We start from the raw sequence: 19,670 nt of genomic DNA, 5'->3' as shown, positions 1-19,670 counted from the left end.
CCATGCCCAATGAAGGCAAGCATTATGTCTATTTTCTTGACCACCTTGTCCACTTGTGTTGCCACTTTCAAAGATTTGTGGACCTATATTCCCAGGTCTCTCTCTGACTTTCTATATTCCTAAGAGTTTTGCATTTACTGTATATTTCCCCTCTATGATAGACCTACCAAAATGCATTATTTCATATTTGTCTGGATTAAACTCCATTTGCCATTTCTCTGCCCAAGTCTCCAACCTATCTATCTCCTGCTGTATCCTCTGACAATCCTCAATACTATCTGCCACTCCACCAACTTTGGTGTCACTCTACCGCAAACGTACTAATCATTTTCCTTCAAATAATTTACGTACACCACAAACAATAGAGGCCCCAGCACCGATCCCTGTGGAACACCACTAGTCACATTCCATTCAGAAAAACAGCCTTCTACTGCTGCCCACTGCCTTCTGTGACCTAGCCAGTTCTGTATCCACCTTGCCACCTCACCTCTGATCCCGTGTGACTTCACCTTTTGACCCAGTCTGCCATGAGGCAGCTTGTCAAAGGCTTTACTGAAGTCCATGTAAACAACATCCACTGTCCTCCCCTCATCAATCCTGTCGATTTTGAGGAGAGGGCAAGTTAAGGAGAAGCAGACCTTTACTGGCCGAAAACGTGGCCAAATGAAGCTTGGAAATGAAGTAAATGCTGTGATACAATCTGGTAAAACTCAGAATTGTTCCCAAATGTCAAAACTGGGGAATAAATTCACCCAGAGTGCTACATGGGTGAATGGAAAGAATTTTCTAAACATTTTGTGCTTGACAGGAATGTATAATTTTGAGACGTTTTGAAATGGGGATTTGCAACGGCAATAGTATACATGTTTAAGTACACATGTTTATGTACACAACATCTGAAACAGCCTGGAGACATCTACTTCATTAACTGACCTAATCTTTTTGCCATTAATGAAAAAAATCATGTCCATGCGTCAGTGGCATGACTTGGGCGCGTTTTAGCCCCTCAAGTCACAATCTTGTGAAGAGGAAAAAACTAAACTAAAGTCGGTGTTAAAAAATATATTGGAGTGCGTTCAATGCTTTGATTTACCGAACCAAGATCCAACATGTAAATCCTGCTGGGAATATCTAGCTAACTGTTCATCGAGAGGAAAAGAAAAGGCGCTAATTAGTCGCCACAGCAAGATCCCAACAGTGACTATCGAACACACACAGACCACAACCTACCACAGCCTGTGGCTTTTTGTGTTCTCCAGCCTCATAAGTAATTTAAAGCTCTGCAGCTAAAAAGGTTTACTACCTCTTTAGCCATAAATAATTCAGATGATAAAAATGTGTTAAATAATCAAGCCTCTTGTCATGCTGCATAAATATCTTATTTTACAACCAGGCCAGCCAGTGGGGATTTTTAAATTCTTAAACATATAGCGATCCAATTTGTTTTTGCAGGGACACTCCTCCTTAAATCACTGCTACAGGAAGGAAGCGAGCAAATAACCATTGTTTTCTGAAGGAACCCCACCACCCGAATCACTTATTTAGAAAAAAGATGCATTATGTGACATGAGCGGCAACATTTAGGAACATTCAGCCCGGCGAGCCTGCTCCGCTATTTAATACAATCATGGCCCATCGGACACTTCAATGCCTTTTCCACCCACTATCCCCATAACCCTTTACATTATTGTTAATCAGAAATCCATCAAGTATTAGACATACACAATGACTGAGCTTCCACAGCTCTCTGGGATAGAGAAATCTAAAGATTCACAATGCTCTGAGTAAATAAATTTCTCCTCACATATTGGTCCTAAGTGGCTTCTCCTGTATTTTGAAATTGTGCCCCCTGGTTCTGGACTCTCCAACCAAAGGAAACATCTCACCTGCATCTACTCTGTTTATTCCTTTAAGTATTTTGTAGGTTTCAATGAGACCACCACTCATTCTTTGAAACTCTAGAAAATAATAATAATAATCACTTATTGTCACAAGTAGGCTTCAGTGAAGTTACTATGAAAAGCCCCTAGTCGCCACATTCCGGTGCCTGTTCGGGGAGGCCGGTGCGGGAATTGAACCCACGCTGCTGGCCTTGTTCTGCATTACAAGCCAGCTGTTTAGCCCACTGTGCTAAACCAGCCCCCAACAGGCCCAGTTTGCCCAATCTCTCTTCTGGTGAACATTCATTGCCCTCCCACTAAAGCAATAATATCCTTTCTGAGATAAGGGGACCAAATTGCACACAGTACTCCAGGTGTGGTCTAACCAAGTTCCCATACAAACAATTGAAGCAAGATCTCATTAGTCTTGTACTTGAAGCCTCTTGCAAAAAAGGCTAACATTCCATTAGCCTTTCTAATAGCTTGCTGCATCCGCATGCTAGCCTTCAGTGACTTGTGGACAAGGACACCCACGTCCCTTTTGTACATCTACACTTTCTAATTTCTTAACTTTTAGAAAATACACTGCTCCTCTGTTCCTTCTACCAAAATGGGTTCCCTCACATTTTTCCACATTATATTCCATCTGCCATGTTCTTGCCCACTCAGTCTGTCCAAATCCTCCTGTGGCCGCTTATATCTTCTCACAACACACATTCCCACCTAGCTTTGTATTATCCACAAACTTGGAAATATTACATTTGGTCTCCACACCCAAGTCATTGATATTATATTGCGAACGGCTGGTGCCCCAAGTACTGATCCTGGGCAGCACGGTAGCATTGTTGATAGTACAATTGATTCACAGCTCAGGGTCCCAGGTTCGATTCCGGCTTGGGTCACTGTCTGTGCGGAGTCTGCACATTCTCCGTGTGTGTGCGTGGGTTTGCCCCGGGTTATCTGGTTTCCTCCCACAGTCCAAAGATGTGCAGGTTAGATGGATTGGCCATGATAAATTGCCCTTAGTGTCCAAAATTGCCTGTAGTGTTGGGTGGGGTTACTGGGTTATGGGGATATGGTGGAGGTGTTGATTTTAGGTAGGGTGCTCTTTCCAAGAGCCGGTGCAGATTCGATGGGCTGAATGGCCTCCTTCTGCACTGTAAATTCTATGATTATGGTACCCCACTAGCCACAGCCTGCCAACTTGAGAATGACCTATTTATTCCCACTCTCTTTTTGCTGCCTGGTAGCCACTCCATGACAGCATGTTGCCTCCTAGCCCATGTACTTTTATTTTACTAATTAACATCCTTTTGAAAGTCCAAATATACAACACCCATCGTCTCTCCTTTATCTACTTTGTTTGCAACAACTTCAAAAACTCCCAACAAATTCATCAAATATGATTTCCCATTCGCGCTGACGATACCCAATCAAATCAGGATTTCCCAGGCTTTCTATTTATCACATCCTTTATCATAGATGCCAGCATTTTCCCCCACCAGGTCTGCAGTTCCTGGTTTTCTCTCTCCCTCCCTTCTTAAATAGTGGGGTGACATTTGCAATCTTCCAATCTTCAGGAACCATTCCAGAATTTATAATATTTTGGAAGATGATCACCAATGCATCCACTATCTCTACAGCACCCCCTTTAATACTCTGGGATGCATAATATCAGATCCTGCAGACTTGTCAACTTTCAGTCTTAAGGAAGTGACCTTAGAAATAGTAGATACATTGGTGGTTATTTTCCAAAATTCCTTGGACTCGTGGTTACTACTGATTGGAGGGTAGCAAAAGTAGTCATGCTATTCAAATGAAGGTAGAGAGAAAACAGGGAATTATAGACCAGTGAGCCTAATGTCGTAGTAGGGAAGATGCTGCAGTCAATTATCAAGGATTTCATAGCACAGCATTTGGAAATCATTGGTGCAATCAGACAAAGTCAGCATGGATTTCCGAAACGAAAATCATACCTGACAAATCTACTGAAATTCTTTGAAGATATAATGAGTAGCGTTGACCAGGGAGAACCAGTGGATGTGGTTTATTTAGACTTTCAGAAGGCTTTCAACAAGGTCTCATATAGCAGATTAATGTGTAAAATGAATGTGCATGGGATTACGGGTAGTGTCTTGAGATGGATAGAAAGCTGTTGAACAGACAGGAAGCAAAAACTTGGGAAAAATGGGTCTTTTTCTGATTGACAAGCAGTGAATAGTGGGCTACCATAAGGATCTGTCCTGGGGCCTCAATTGTTCACATTATGCATTCATGAATTGGACGAAAGAACTAACTGTATTGTCTCCAAATTTGCACATGATACAAAGTTGGGTGGGAGGGTGAGCTCCGAGGAGGATGCAGAGATGCTTCAGCAGGATTTGAACAGGCTGAAACAGTGGGCACATGTATGGTAGATGCAGTATAATGCAGATAAACGGGAGGTTATCCGCTTCGGTAGCAAAAATAGGAAGGCAGATTATTTGAATGGCTGTAAATTGAGAGAGGTAGATACTCAGCGAGACCATGGTGTCCTCGTTCATCAGTGTCTGAAAGTAAATGCGCAGGTACAGCAGACAGTAAAGAAGGCAAATGGTATGTTGGCCTTCATAGCGAGAGGATTTGAGTATAGGAATAGAGATGTTTTACTGCAATTGTATAGAGTATTGGTGAGGCCACACCATTGGAGTTTAGAAGAGTGAGGGGGGATCTCCTGGAAAGGGCAGATTCTGAAAGAATGTTCCCGATGGTGCGGGAGTCCAGAACTAGGGGTCATAGTTTGAGGATAAGGGGTAAACCTTTTTGGACTGAGGTGATGAGAGATTTCTTCACCCAAAGAGTGATGAATCACGCAGAAAGTAGTTGAGGCAAAAACGGTATGCAAGTTCAAGGAGGAATGAGATATAGCCCTTGGGGTTAAAGGGGTCAAGGGATATGGGAGGAAGGCAGGATCTGGGTATTGAACTTGATGATCAGCCATGATCAGAATGAATGGCGGAGCAGGCCCGAAGGGCCAAATAGCCTCCTCCTGCTTCTATTTTCTGTTTCTATCTTTCAGTCCCATTACTTTCTCCAATACAATCTTCTTACTTGTACCAATTTCTGTCAACTCTACCTTCTCCCTAGTCCATTGGATCTTTTTGTTTGTTAGGCAAGGCCATCAAGGAACATAAGGGGCAGCGCGGTAGCATGGTGGTTAGCATAAATGCTTCACAGCTCCAGGATCCCAGGTTCGATTCCCGGCTGGGTCACTGTCTGTGCGGAGTCTGCATGTCCTCCCCGTGTGTGCGTGGGTTTCCTCCGGGTGCTCCGGTTTCCTCCCACAGTCCAAAGATGTGCGGGTTAGGTGGATTGGCCATGCTAAATTGCCCGTAGTGTCCTAAAAGTAAGGTTAAGGGGGGGTTGTTGGGTTACGGGTATAGCGTGGGTTTGAGTAGGGTGATCATGGCTCGGCACAACATCGAGGGCCGAAGGGCCTGTTCTGTGCTGTACTGTTCTATGTTCTATAAGAGATAAGGACAATGACGATGATATTGAAGTACAGATTAGTTATGATATCAATGAATAGTGAACCCAGATTAGAGGAACTGAAATGCTGACTCCTCTTCCTAATCTGGTCCATACATTTCTCTTGATCCTGTATTTTAATAAAAGATACAAAAGGTTCCTGTGGAACATGAACATCGGCAATGACCCGCTGAGCTGAATGCCTAGCTTCTGTGATGAAAATGCTATGTAGAGTGTTATTGAGCTCAACAAGGTCTCAGGGCTGAATCGACAAAGACAGGTTGCAGTGAAGCAACTATATCTCGACGAATGTTTATCTGGCTCCTTCACACAATCAGGCTCAGTAACTCTTCTAAATTGGAGCCTTGGTAAGGTCACCAGGACTCACTATCTCATCAAAATTTGAATGAAAAAAGATAAAAACAGATGGAACAGATTAGGCTTTGAATCTTCCAGTGCACTTCTTTGATTGCCTGGTAGTTAAAGAAAACATTTATTCCCCAGTAGCAGTAGTCCAGATAGGACTGTAGCAAAGGGTGTTCAAATAAAACACACAAAAGCACTTCACTCACCCCAATGGTACCTGTCTTCAGTTTAAACTTCTTTCCCCCTTTCATTGCACCAAACATGGGCACAGCAATTTTCTTAGGTTTGGATTCTGCGTCTCCAGTCTGATCGGCATTCCTTAGAATAAAATGATTTAAACATCAGGCATCTTAAAAACATTTTATTAAGGAATTTGTGATTTTTTAAACAATAATTTTGAATGCAAACATAACACGGTAAATAACATCCCCCCCAACCAACAACCATACCCGCCAACATGGCTTACACACACCGTTCCCCAGTCCGTCCTCCTCTGCAGATACGTCTTATGAGGAAAGGTTGAGGGAGCTAGGGCTTTTCTCTTTGGAGCGGAGGAGGTCGAGAGGCGACTTAATAGAGGTTTATAAGATGATGAGAGGGATAGATAGAGTGGATGTTCAGAGACTATTTCCTCGGGTGGATGTAGCTGTGACAAGGGGGCATAACTATAAGGTTCAGGGTGGGAGATATAGGAGGGATGTCGGAGGTAGGTTCTTTACTCAGAGAGTGGTTAGGGTGTGGAATGGACTACCTGCTGTGATAGTGGATCGGACACTTTGGGAACTTTCAAACGGTTATTGGATAGGCACATGAAGCACACCAGAATGACAGGGAGTGGGATAGCTTGATCTTGGTTTCGGACAATGCTCGGCACAACAGAGGGCCGAAGGGTCTGTTCTGTGCTGTACTGTTCTATGTTCTCGCTGATCTCCTCCTAACACTCCCCCCCCTTATCTGTTAACGGTTTAATTTTCCCGGCTGCCACCTCCGGACGATCCCTATAATTGATCTTCGCAGGGCGAACTTGATTTTCTCAAGCTTGAGAAATCCAGCCATGTCACTAACCCAAACCCCTGATTTCGGGGGCTCCGAGTCCCTCCACGCCAATATGATCCGTCTCCAGGCTTCCAGGGAGGCAAAGGCCAAAACGTCAGCCTCTCTCGCCTCCTGGACTCGCGGGTTTTCCGACACTCCAAAAATTGCCACCTCTGGACTCGGTGCCACCCTTGTTTTTAGTACCATGGACATGGCATCAGCAAATCCCTGCCAGAATCCTCTTCGGACATGCTCAGAACATGTGGACATGATTTGCGGACCCTGCTGCACACTGCCCACACCTATCCTCCACCCCTTGAAAAAACCTGTTCATCTGAGCCACCGTCATGTGTGCCCTGTGGAACACCTTAAATTGTATCAGGCTGAGCCTGGCACATGATGAGGACGTATGGACTTTACTCAGAGCATCCTCCCACAGACCTGCCTCTAGCTCCTTACCCAACTCATCCTCCCATTTACGCTTCACCTCCGCCATCTGGGTTCCCTCACACTCAACGAGTTCTTGATAAATTTCCGAAACCTTCCCCTCCCCCACTCCCGTTTTCAAAACTACTTTATCCTGTATCCCCTGAGGCGGTAGAAGCGGAATGGTCGAGACACGTCTCCGTGCAAAGTCCCTCACCTGCAGATAGAGAACCCATTCCCTCCGGGAAATTCAAATTCCTCCTCCAAATCCTCCAAACACAGAAAGCTGCCATCAACCCTATTCGCTCAATCCCTGCTCACTGGCATCTCCAAAAACCCACTCCAGCCTCCCGTGCACAAACCGGTGGTTCCCACAAATTGGAGCCCATACTGACGCTCCCTCCACTCCCATATGCTTCCGCCACTGTCCCCATACCCTCAGAGCTGCCGCTTGTGGAGTACTGAGCCGGCGAGAACGGTGGAGGTGCCGTTACCGGTGCCCCCAAGCTTGTGCCCTTACATGAAGCCGCCTCCACCTGCAACATCAGGCATCTTAAATATTCTCAAGAAGACACACTATTTGGGGAGGCTTTGAAGTATGAATTCTAGCTCATGCAAAAGTTGCACCTGTACTTGTTCTCATTCTGAAACATTTATTCCTGCAAATATAACTTGCAATGCGGATCAGCGCTGCTTCCGCAAGTATAAACAGTCAAACTGAGACTTTGTGGTCGTGAATAATGTTAATTTTGGTTTTAAATACAAGCCAAACATTTTGTTGGGTTCTTGGACTATTGTGCAGTGTGGCACTTAGGGAATGAGATGAGGAACGCTCCAAATCCAATATTGGTCTGTTGTGAGATAGCTCGTCACACTGGAGAGCCATAATTAGACTTGGCATCCTTGGGCTGGGGTGAAGTTGTCAGCGGATTTTGTAGCCGAGCTAATTGTCAGAAACAAGTATATAAATGCTGGGTGAGATCCAATGTTCATGAAATAGCCTGTCAACAGGCCATTTGGGCAAAGCGCCAAAATACCCCCGCACATATGGAACTGTTGCACCTCCACCTAAGTCATCATCACCTCCAGAATAGCAAGGAAGGCTTCCCTAATGATTGAAAGCTGATATCTTGAGCCGCAAAGTGTTAGCCGTGGCTCAGTTGATCCCACCCCGTCTCCCAGTCAGAGGTTTTGAGTTTATGCCGCACTCCAGAGACTGGAGTACAGAATCTTACATAATAATAATAATAACAATCGCTTATTGTCACAAGTAGGCTTCAATGAAGTTACTGTGAAAAGCCCTTAGTCGTCACATTCCGGCATCTGTTCGGGGAGGCCGGTATGGGAATTGAACCCGCGCTGCTGGCATTGTTTTGCATTACAAGCCAGCTGTTTAGCCCACTGTGCTGAACCTACATGGCATTACAAGTGAGTGTGCAGCTAGACAAAATTGTACGAGGGGCACACGATTCACAGATTGTGTGTGGAAGGGTATATTCCGAAGATACAAGCAATGTTTTCAATGCAGTATCTATAGCCTGTCTCCAGCTGTCCTGAGAAGGTGGGGGTGGTTCTTGGCAGGTTTTTTAACAAGCCATTGAACAAGTTCTCACATCTATCAAATGATTTATCAAGTGGAATTTTATATCCAATGCTTATGGATGACTGTCTAATCATTAGAAACTCATATTCCATGAGCTATCGTTAAGAAATTAGAAAAGATATTGACATCACGGAATTCAGTGATTTTATTTTCAAAACTGCAATAAGCAGTTATTCAACTTTGACATAGAATCATAGAATTTACAGTGCAGAAGGAGGCCATTTGGCCCATTGAGTTTGCACTGGCCCTTGGAAAGGCCACCCTACCTAAGCCCATACCTCCACCCTAACCCCCTAACCCCACCTAACAATTTCCGGACACTAAGGGCAATTTAGCTGGGCCAATCCACCTAACCTGTACATCTTTGGACATGATGGCACTAAGTAGAGAGTTCCAGGATTTTGACTCAACAAGGGTGAAGGAAAGGTGGTGCATGTCTAAGTCGGGATGTTATTTTGTTTGAGGTGAGATTTCAGATAATTGTGGTGCTATGAACGTGCTACTCCTAACCTACTTGACGATACAGGTCCCAGTGCTGAGAGGTGTCATTGAAACAAGCTTCTGGAGTTGTTTACACTGGAACAAAGGAGGTGAGGGAACAACCTGGTAGGCGTTCACAAAATTATGAGTGGCACAGACAGAGTGGATAGTCAGAAGCTTTTCCCCAGGGTGGAAAAGTCCAATTACGAGCGGACATAAGGTTTAAGGTGCGAGGGGCAAAGCAAGAGGATTTGTGCGTCTGCTGCTGCAAGTGCAGATATAGAGTACAAGGGCACTGGTCAAGTGAACATGGTTTGTCCTGGGTGGTTGTCCTTGAGGTCTGTTGCAGTTGCACACATCCAGCCAAGGACAGAGTGGATGTGGAGAGGATGTTTCCACTTGTAGGGAAAACTAGAACCGGAGGACACAATCTCAGACTAAAGGGACGAACCTTTAAAACAGAGATGAGGAGGAATTTCTTCAGCCAGACGGTGGTGAATCTGTGGAACTCTTTGCTGCAGAAGACTATTGAGGCCAAATCACTGAGTATCTTTAAGGCAGAGACAGATTGGTTCATGATTAATAAGGGGATCAGGGGTTATGGGGAGAAGGCAGGAGAATGGGGATGAGAAAATAATCAGCCATGATTGAATGGTGGTGCAGACTCGATGGGCCGAGTGGCCCAATACTGCTCCCATGTCTTATGGTCTTATCTCTGCCCTATTCATGCAACCCCACCCTAAGGGGCAATTTAGCAGGGCCAAACCACCTAACTTGCACATCTTTGGACAATGAAGGAAGCCGAAACACCTAGAGGAAACCCACGCAGTCATGAGGAGAAGGTGCAAACTCCACATAGTCACCCGACGTCGGAATCCAACCTGGGCCTTTGGCACTGTGAGTCAGCAGTGCTAACCATTGTGCCTTCAGGTATGTGGTGTTAAAACACAAATCTGACACGATCTAACTGCTATCTATCTAAGTCGGCTCAAGAGGTTGAATTGCCTGTCCATGATCCTATTTTTTTGAGCCAACAAGAAATTGTCAAGCGTTGCTTAGATCCAGGGATCGAATACCAGCTCTCTGCTGATCTAACCATGTGTAGATTGAATTGTAGTATTTAATATTCAGGGCTGCTCACTTAACTTACTCCATTTTTAGCTCTGGCAGACCCACTGGCGTCACTATCTTTATTAGTTTCTGTAGCCTTTGCTGTTCCTTTTTCAGCTCGAAGGACTTGATGTGCAATTTCTTACGACTGACGTTATCTACTGTTGCGCCTGTTTGGATTTTGGTCATGAAGGCATCCAGCGGGTCTTCTCCAGAGGCCTGCAGGCAATCTGTGATAGAAATGACACCACAGATTAAGGACAAACAATTGATTCTGTATTATTAAATTGATCATCACCTGAATGAATAAACTCAACACCTATTATTGGCTATCCATGTGTTTCATATTCCCTATAGTTTCACTGGGAGACTGCATTCATTTCACAGGATAGATGAGCATTAGGAAGTAAATTTGATCTGTCACAGTTCATCCATCCAAAAAGAATCTGAAATCTGCATTGCCCCTCCACAGGGAATTTGTCTTCAGAACCCTTTCAAGGATTTCATTCCACATGGCGACCACTATTTGCAAAGAACTTCTGTATCTCACTGCCTTCTTGAATCATTTCTCTGTCAGAAAATGTGAGATACCTTCTTGAATTCAGAAGCTTTTCCACAAAGAGTGGTCAACGCACAAACTCCTAAAATTATCCTTTGCTGCTTTGACTTTGTGCAACCCTTTCTTCAACCTGTTTCTGCTCACTTTCAGCAAACCAAATAATAGCAATAGAGACTATTACGCTACAGGAAGAGGCCACTCAGCCCATTGTGCTGGTGAAATGGCTACTATTCATTTAGTGCCATTTCTCCACCCTCTCAGATTTTGCTTTTCAAATATTTATCCATTGCCCTTTAAAATCTAGCTCCGATGACTGTTTCTAGCACAGTACAGCTTGACTTAACACCACTTCTGTTTTTTAGTTATTATCTCAATTTATACTCTGGTTACAAATTAATTCACCAGTGGAAATAATTTTTCCATAATGGCATCATCGAAAAATTTGAATTTTTCTAATCCCCTTTTACCTTTCTTTTTTCTAACGAAGAACCCTGATTTCTCTAGCTTTGCCTCCTGCCTCGTCCCTGGTAAAAGTTTAGTATATCGCTTCAATAATAATAATAATCTTTATTAGTGTCATAAGTAGGCTTACATTAAAACTGCAATGACGTTACTGTGAAAATACCCTAGTCACCACACTCCAGCGCCTGTTCGGGAACACGGAGGAAGAATTCAGAATGTCTAATTCACCTAACAGCCATAGCCACCATCATTTAGAAGGACAAGAGCAGTAGACACATGGGAATATTGTCACCTGGGAGTTCCCTCCAAGCCACTCACCACCCTAACTTGGAAATATATCACCGTTCCTTCACTGTCGCCAGGTCAAAAAGCCTGGAACTCCCTCCCATTAGTACTGCGGGTATTCCTGGACCAGATGGATCGCAGCATTTCAGGAAGGTAGCTCACTACGATCTTCTCAAGGGCAATTAGGGATCGGCAGCAAATGTTGGTCTAGTCTGGGAGCCCACATCCCATGAACAAATATAAAAAAATCCTTTTTCTTCCTAGATAATCAGCCAGTTACCTATTGAATCTATATACAATGTCTGCCTCATTTCTTTCACTCATCTGTTTGTATTGTTTTGTTTAATTACTACACAAATTTATTACCCTTCGGGCGAAAAAGTGCTTTTCTTCTTACTCCCCAACTCCTCATTTCTAAACTTGCATCTTCAGGTATTTCAGCCTTTCACCACACAAATGAGTAATTTAGCCATGTTATTGACAAAGTGCAGTCTTGTGTAGTCTTCAAGGAATTCATTAACAGACTGCACAATGAAGTTCTCAATGCAGAGTGATTGAAAATATCAAAGCAACCACTCACAGCCTTGTGGATCTGAGAAAAATGCAACTAAGCAGAACCCATATGCATTCAAAGTGAATATGTTTGCGTGTATTAAAAGAATTTGCGCTGGAGTAGAACGTGTGCTGTAATGGTTTTCCATTAGGAGACACTTCCTTTCACACCATTCATCTACTGATTATGGAGGGGGAAGAAGCAGGAGAAGGGGAATGCAGAGAGAGCGAGAGACAGAGAGAGAGAGAGAAAGAAAACGTGTGTGTGGTGGGGCTGAGGGGTGCCAGATTTAATATTGAGATTTATCACCATGCGGTTCCTGGCTATAAGAGGAGCTTAGGTAACAAATCGGCCAGAGACTCAATCAATAACAAGATGCATGGCAACCTCCACAAAACACGACCAAGGGCAGATTTAAATTTCGGATTTTTTCTCCTCTGAAAGACTGCATTCAGAACTTCAGAGCAGAACTTAAATCTGCATTTCATTGAGGCACACAGATTTTATACTAGAGGCAGTTCATCACAATGGGTTTTGTGGCGCACGCACACAGAGCCTTAATTAAGTCATGTAATAATTCAAATAATTAAAGTCTGCTACGTTCAAACTAGAAGCCTTTGAACATCTGTTGAAATGTTCTTCCATATGCTTTTTAAATGCTCTATCATTTTTATAAAATAAATCAATAGTTTCCTTACAAAATAAAATGTTGTTGTCAGCGCATGGGGGTGTTGAGCTGAAACAATGTGAAGAAACACATTTCAGCTTGTTCTAACAGCTTGTTACTCAACAATTCTCCTGGCAGGCAATTGACCTCTGGCAGTATCCATCCTATACCTCTATGACCCTTGTACTATTCTATGTGAACTCCTGACTACTTACCCAAGTGGCTAATTTTCAGGTGTGAACCTTGACACTGAGTCAGCAGACCGTTTGTTCAAAGGTTTCATCACATATACTATAATGCTAATCTTTATTGTCACAAGTAGGCTTACATTAACCCTGCAATGAAGTTACTGTGAAAAGCCCCTAGCCACCACATTCCGGCACCTGTTCCGGTAAACAGAAGGAGAATTAAGAATGCCCAAATTCTCTAACAGCACGTCTTTCGGGAATTGTAGGAGGAAACCAGAGCACCCAGAGGAAAACCACACTGACACGGGGAGAACGTGCAGACTTCGCACAGACAGTGACCCAAGCCGGAATCGAACCTGGGGCCCTGGCGATGTGAAGCAATAGTGCTAACCACTGTGCTACCGACATTACTATTGCTCAATATGTACATGCACCTTCCCGAAGAAATGATAGCTGCTTTGTGGAGCGTCTAGTGACACTGAGTGAGATGAACTAACTCAGCACGGTGTTTTGCCTTTTTAGTTTTGTAAGGCTGAGTACTGCATCAAACTGCAATGTCAGGACTGGTTCACAGTAATCCAGTTGACTGCAATAATACCTACCAAAGTAATCATTCAGGAGAATGTTTTCCATTGTGGCAGAAAAATACAGGGAAACCGGTGTCCGAAACAGAGAATGGAAAATTTTAAGATACAGATGATAATAAGAATCCGATGTGTCCCCAGTGCATCAAATGGGGTCAGTTTAGCTCAGTGGGCTTGACAGCTGGTTCATGATGTCCACAGTATGGGCTCAATCCCCATACCGACTGAGCTTATTCATGAAGGCCCACCTTCTCAACCTTGCCCCTCATCTGAGGTGTGGTGACCCTCAGGTTAAATCACCACCTGTCAGCTCTCCCCGACAAATGGGAAAGCAGCCTATGGTCATCTGGGAGTATGGTGACTTTTTCTTTCAGGTGCATCAGTGCGTGATTTTAAACAGAGGCTAGTGCAAGAGACTTTGATTAATAACTTGAAACTCATGAATAAACCAAAGTCGAGAGAGAAAGAAAAAATAAAACATTTGCCCATCAAAACTACCACCTAGAATTTATTCACCTCCTCACTATCTGCTAATCTTGATGTTCAGGGACATTAAATTCCTTCCCTTAATCTCCTGAAACAACACAGCATTGTTATTCGTATCTTTATAAGTGATGTTTTCAAGGGATATAAAGTAAAATTGGATTAAAAGAATTAAGGTACAAATCAGCCATGCCTTAACCAAACAGTGGTACAGCCTCGAGGTGTACTGATCCCCATGGCTGGATTTTCTGGGAGGCATCGGGATCCAGACTCTGGGTCATGAGCTCACCAATACCCTCAATATGCCTGCTGACACACTCTTTGGGAGGCTGCCTCCTAATTTGCTGCAAGCAAAGTAAGAAGGCTGGGAGCAATGCCAAGCAGCAGTCTGCCTTGGAGCGGTGTGCTGTGCTGAGGCATGGCAGCAGCTCAACATGGAGGCGCCCTCAGCAGCCTGCATATGAGTGATACGTTAAAGAGGTTCACAGTTGACAGGGACATTGGGTTGTGTGTGTGTGGGGGGGGGGGACTCTCCTCTGGACTATTAATGGATGGATAGGGTGGTGGCATTTTGTCCCCTGGCCTTTCGATGGAATGCTGGTTTGATTGAACTGGAGTTGGGAGGTGTGTTACTCCAACATCAGGAACATGCAGGGTCTTAATTATACTAATTGGTTGCCCAATTCTGTGGAGCAAGCAGTTAACCGAGGTCCAAGTCCCGCCCCAAAGGTCCCGGGAGGCGGAAATGCATCTGAGCGCATTCCCGTTGCAGCTCACCACTACTTTCTCGGACCCCCAGTGTCCAATTGCATCTCCACAAGGCTGAGAAAATTTACTCTAGGCATGTAAATGTTCCAAATGTTCTTCCCGGCTTCTACCAGACTCCTAAACGACCCTCTTATGGACTGACCTTGTTAACACTACACCTCTTTATGCTTCATCCGATGCCGGTGCTTATGTAGTTACATTGTATACCTTGTGTTGCCCTATTATGTATTTCTTTTATTTCCTTTACTTTTCATGTACTTAATGATCTGTTAAGCTGCTCGCAGAAAAATACTTTTCACTGTACCTCGGTACACGTGACAATAAATAAAATCCAAATTCAAATCCAAAAAAGGTCACAAATTCGAACATGAAAAAGTCATGCAGTAAAGAGTAAATGAAATAGGACAGAATGGTCTGGATTGCCAGGACATTGCCCATGGGTTGCTTCTGGACATCCCTGCCACAAAGTATGGAGCATCTGTTCACTGTTCTCAGACACTGCCTCCTAACCCAGTCTAATGCATCGACTTAGTACATTCAGTAAGAAGTCTTACAACACCAGGTTGAAGTCCAACAGGTTTGATATTCAGTCTTTTCTGTAGTTGCCCTGATCAACATTCCTCATTCTGAACTTACACATTAAGACATGGTTTTGTGAAAGTGAAATCATGTTTAAATAATTGTTTTGATTCCTGTTAAGAAGCAATGTATGTTCTGGACGATGGGGCACCAGCGGATGTACAATATTTAGATTTCCAAAAGACATTTGATGAGATACCACATCAAACTTTATTGTGAAAAATACAAGCTCATGGTGTAGCAGGGGATGGATCGAAGTAACAGTAAGCAGAAAGCGTGCCTAAATTGGTCTTTACCATAGCACAGTGGGTAGCACTGTTGCTTCACAGCTCCAGGGTCCCAGGTTCGATTTCTGGCTTGGGGCACTGTCTCTGTAGAGTCTGCACGGTCTCCCCATGTCTGTGCGGATTTCCTCCAGGTGCTCCAGTTTCCTCCCACAAGTCCCTTTTTCTGTACCCTCTCCAAAGCCTCCACATCCTTCTCGTAGTGTGGCGAGAATTGAACACTATATTCCAAGTGAAGCCTAACGAAGGTTCAATAAAGTCCCGAAAGACGTGATGTTAGGTAAATTGGACATTCTGAATTCTCCCTCTGTGTATCCGAACAGGTGCCGGAATGTGGCGACTAGGGGGTTTTCACAGTAACTTCATTGCTATGTTAATGTAAGCCTACTTGTGACAAAGGATTATTAAATTATTCTAGTTGGGAAGAGGTAAAGAGTGGCGTGCCACAGGGATCAGTGCTGGGACCTCAACTTTCTACAATGTATACAAAGGAAAATGAAAAAAATGAAAATGAAAATCGCTTATTGTCACGAGTAAGCTTCAAATGAAGTTACTGTGAAAAGCCCCTAGTCGCCACATTCCGGCACCTATTCGGGGAAGCTGTTGCGGGAATCGAACCGTGCTGCTGGCCTGCTTGGTCTGCTTTCAAAGCCAGCGATTTAGCCCCGTGCTAAACAGCCCCTTGACTTAACTGTACTGAAGGTATGGTTGCTAAATTTGCAAATGAAACAAAGATAGATAGGAAAGCAACATGGGAAGTGGACACAAAAAGAGACTACAAAGGGATAGATTAAGCGAGGATAAAGATCTGGCAAATGCAGCATAATGTGGGAAAGTCTGAAACAGTCCATTTTGGCAGGAAAAATAAAAAAGCATATCATCCAAATGATGAGAGATTGCAGAGTTCTGAGATGCAGAGGGAATCACAAAATACTTGTACACAAATACAGCAAATTATTAGGAAAGCTATTGGAATGTAATCATTCATTGTGATTGAATACAAAAGTAGGGAAGTTATACCACAGTTATAGGGAGGATTGGTGACACCACATCTGGGTTACTGTGTACTGCACTGGTCTCCTTATATAAGGGAAGATATAAATATGTTCGAAGCAAATCAGAGAAGGCTGACTAACTAATAACTGGATTGGGCAGGTTGTCTAATGAGGACAGATTGGACAAGCTCAGCTTGTACCTGCTGGAGTTCAGAAGAGTAAGAGGCAACTTGATTGAAACATACAAGACCTTGAGGGGTCTTGATATGGTCGATGTGGAGATGTTTCCCCCTGTGGGAGAATCTAGTACGGGGGATGGTGGAGGTGGGGAGGGGGGGGGGGGGGCATCACTGTTTAAAATAAGGGATTCGTCCATTTAGGGCAGAGAGGAGAATATTTTCCAAAGAGGTGTGCCTTTGGAACGCTCTTCCTCAATGCAGAGTGGAAGAACAGACTTTGAATATTTTTGAGGCAACGGTAGATAGATTCTTGATGAGCAAGGGGGTGAAGGGTTAGAGAGTGGGTAGGAATGTAGAGTTGCGGTTACAATCAGATCAGCCATGATCTTATTGAATGGTGGAGCAGGCTTGAGGGCCAAGCGGCCTACTCCTCCTAATTTGTATTTTTAAAAAAAATTATTTCATGGGATGTGGGCATCGCTGGCGAGACCAGCATTTGTTTCCCATCTCGAGTTATCCTTGATGAGGTGGTGGTGAGCTGCTTTGACCCGGCAACAATGAAGGAATGACAATATATTTCTGTGATGAACGGTATTTACCTTTAATACCTTGCCCCTTTAAGAGGCTTGGAACCCTGGGGGACTCCGCCTCTGGCTACGCCCCCAGGAAACAGTATATGGGATAAGGCTCCATGTGGCAAGCACACTTCTCTCGAATGCTGTCCTGTTCTCTGTATATTAAAGCCTTTGATTACCGGCCTCGCTCTCGTGTCGTAATTGAGAGTGCCTCAATTTAATATACAGACACATCAAGATGGACAGCGCTCTAAAACCGGAGAAGCTCAACCTGGACGCCAGGTCGCCGGAAGCCCCGGAAATTTTTTAATATTGGCTCCGGTGTTTCAAGGGCTATCTGGACTCCTCAACGACTGATGTCGACAGCACTCGCAAGCTGCGTTTACTACATGGCCGGGTGGGCCACTGACTCTCCGCCGTGATCGAAACCGCTACGACCTATGAGGCGGCGGTCGAAATATTGAAGAAACGCTTCATAAAACCTACTAACGAGGTACACGCCAGACATTTGCTCTCAACCTGCAGCCAGCGTTCCGGGGAAACGCTGGACGAGTTTGTGGAAAGACTCAATGCGCTCGCGAGGAACTGCGACCACAAAGCAGTGACGGCAGAAGAACACAGGAACTTACATATTCGTGACGCCCTTGTGTCCGGTATCAGGTCCTCGTACATCCGGCAGCGGCTCCTAGAAGACGGGGCAAAGGATCTCCAGGGCACGGTAACGCTCGCCTCTTCTCTCGAAACGGCCCACCGTAACCTCCGTAAGTACTCCATGGACCTTGCGAACCCCTCTCGATCCCCTCCAGACTCGGCCACGCTACAGGCCTGTGCCACGCGACGTCCACTCACTCCGGGGGTTCGCCATGCTATTTCTGTGGGTAAGGCCAGCACCCACGTCAGCGTTGCCCGGCCCGATCCGCGATCTGCAACGACTGCGGGAAGAAAGGGCACTTCGCGAAAGTCTGCCTGGCTGGGCCCAAAGGCCACAAACAAAACCCTCACCAGGCCCAGAAATCAAGCTCCCGGTCTCGCAGACCCCGCAACGCGGCCGCGCTGCGGCCGGGCACGCCCAATTCCGACGCGAGTCATGGGAGCGGCCATCTTGGCGGTGGCCATCTTGGAAACCCGACACGTTCGACCAGCAGCGGTGGCCATCTTGTGACTCCGGGCAGCCATTTTGTGAGTTCAACTCTGACGGCCCGCAACTAGGAGCGATCACACTCGATCAATCGCGGCCTGAAACACCTGCGAAACTCAATGATGGGGGTGCGTATCAACGGCCACGACACTCCCTGCCTATTCGACTCCGGCAGCACGGAGACCTTTATCCATCCAGACACGGTAAGGCGCTGCTCCCTGCGCACCCACCCGGCCTCCCAAACTATGGCTCTCGCCTCAGGGTCCCATTTGGTTCAAATCATGGGGTATTGTGTCGCTGACCTCGCAATTCAAGGTGCTAAATACTCCCGTTTTAAACTTTACATCTTTCCTCAACTCTGTGCCCACCTGCTGCTCGGTCTGCACTTTCAGTGCAGCCACCGGAGCCTGACACTGAAGTTCGGCGGACCCCTGCCCCCACTCATGGTATGCAGCCTGGCGACACTCAAAGTTGCGCCACCCCGCCTCTTCGCGAACCTCACTCCCGACTGTAAGCCTGTCGCCACCAAGAGTCGCCGGTACAGTACCCAAGACATGACTTTTATCAAGTCAGATGTTCAGCGGCTACTAAAAGAGGGGGTCATAGAGTCCAGCAACAGCCCTTGGAGGGCTCAAGTATTGGTAGTCCGCTCCGGGGAAAATCAACGAATGGTAGTGGATTATAGCTAGACCATAAACCGCTTTAAACAACTCGATGCTTACCCACTTCCCCGCATAGCTGAATGGTCACTCACATCGGCCAGTATCGGGTATTCTCCACGGTTGACCTAAAATCGGCCTATCATCAACTCCCTATCCGCTCAGAGGACTGCCCCTACACGGCTTTTGAAGCAGCCGATCGGCTGTTTAACTTCCTCAGGGTCCCCTTTGGTGTTACAAATGGAGTCTCCGTTTTCCAGAGGGCGATGGATCAAATGGTGGACCAGTACGGCTTACGGGCTACC

At 45.2% G+C, this 19,670-nt stretch overlaps 1 protein-coding gene across 1 annotated transcript in view; it reads right to left on the bottom strand.

Annotated features, from left to right (window-relative positions):
* Window positions 1-19,670, bottom strand: part of LOC119967041 (solute carrier family 4 member 1 adaptor protein) — a 174,837-nt gene that overhangs the window by 72,807 nt on the left and 82,360 nt on the right. Inside the window, exons 9-10 of the mRNA XM_038799053.1 lie at window positions 10,448-10,637; window positions 5,960-6,071 (exon numbers count right to left, since the gene is read on the bottom strand). Of these exons, the coding sequence (XP_038654981.1) occupies window positions 5,960-6,071; window positions 10,448-10,637 (302 nt within the window). The remainder of the gene's footprint in view (window positions 1-5,959; window positions 6,072-10,447; window positions 10,638-19,670) is intronic.

The sequence above is a fragment of the Scyliorhinus canicula genome, chromosome 6 (assembly GCF_902713615.1).
Source record: "Scyliorhinus canicula chromosome 6, sScyCan1.1, whole genome shotgun sequence".
Lineage (NCBI taxonomy): Eukaryota > Metazoa > Chordata > Chondrichthyes > Carcharhiniformes > Scyliorhinidae > Scyliorhinus > Scyliorhinus canicula.
The sequence above is the reverse complement of the archived record's forward strand: the minus strand, read 5'-3'. Positions and strand labels throughout refer to the sequence as shown.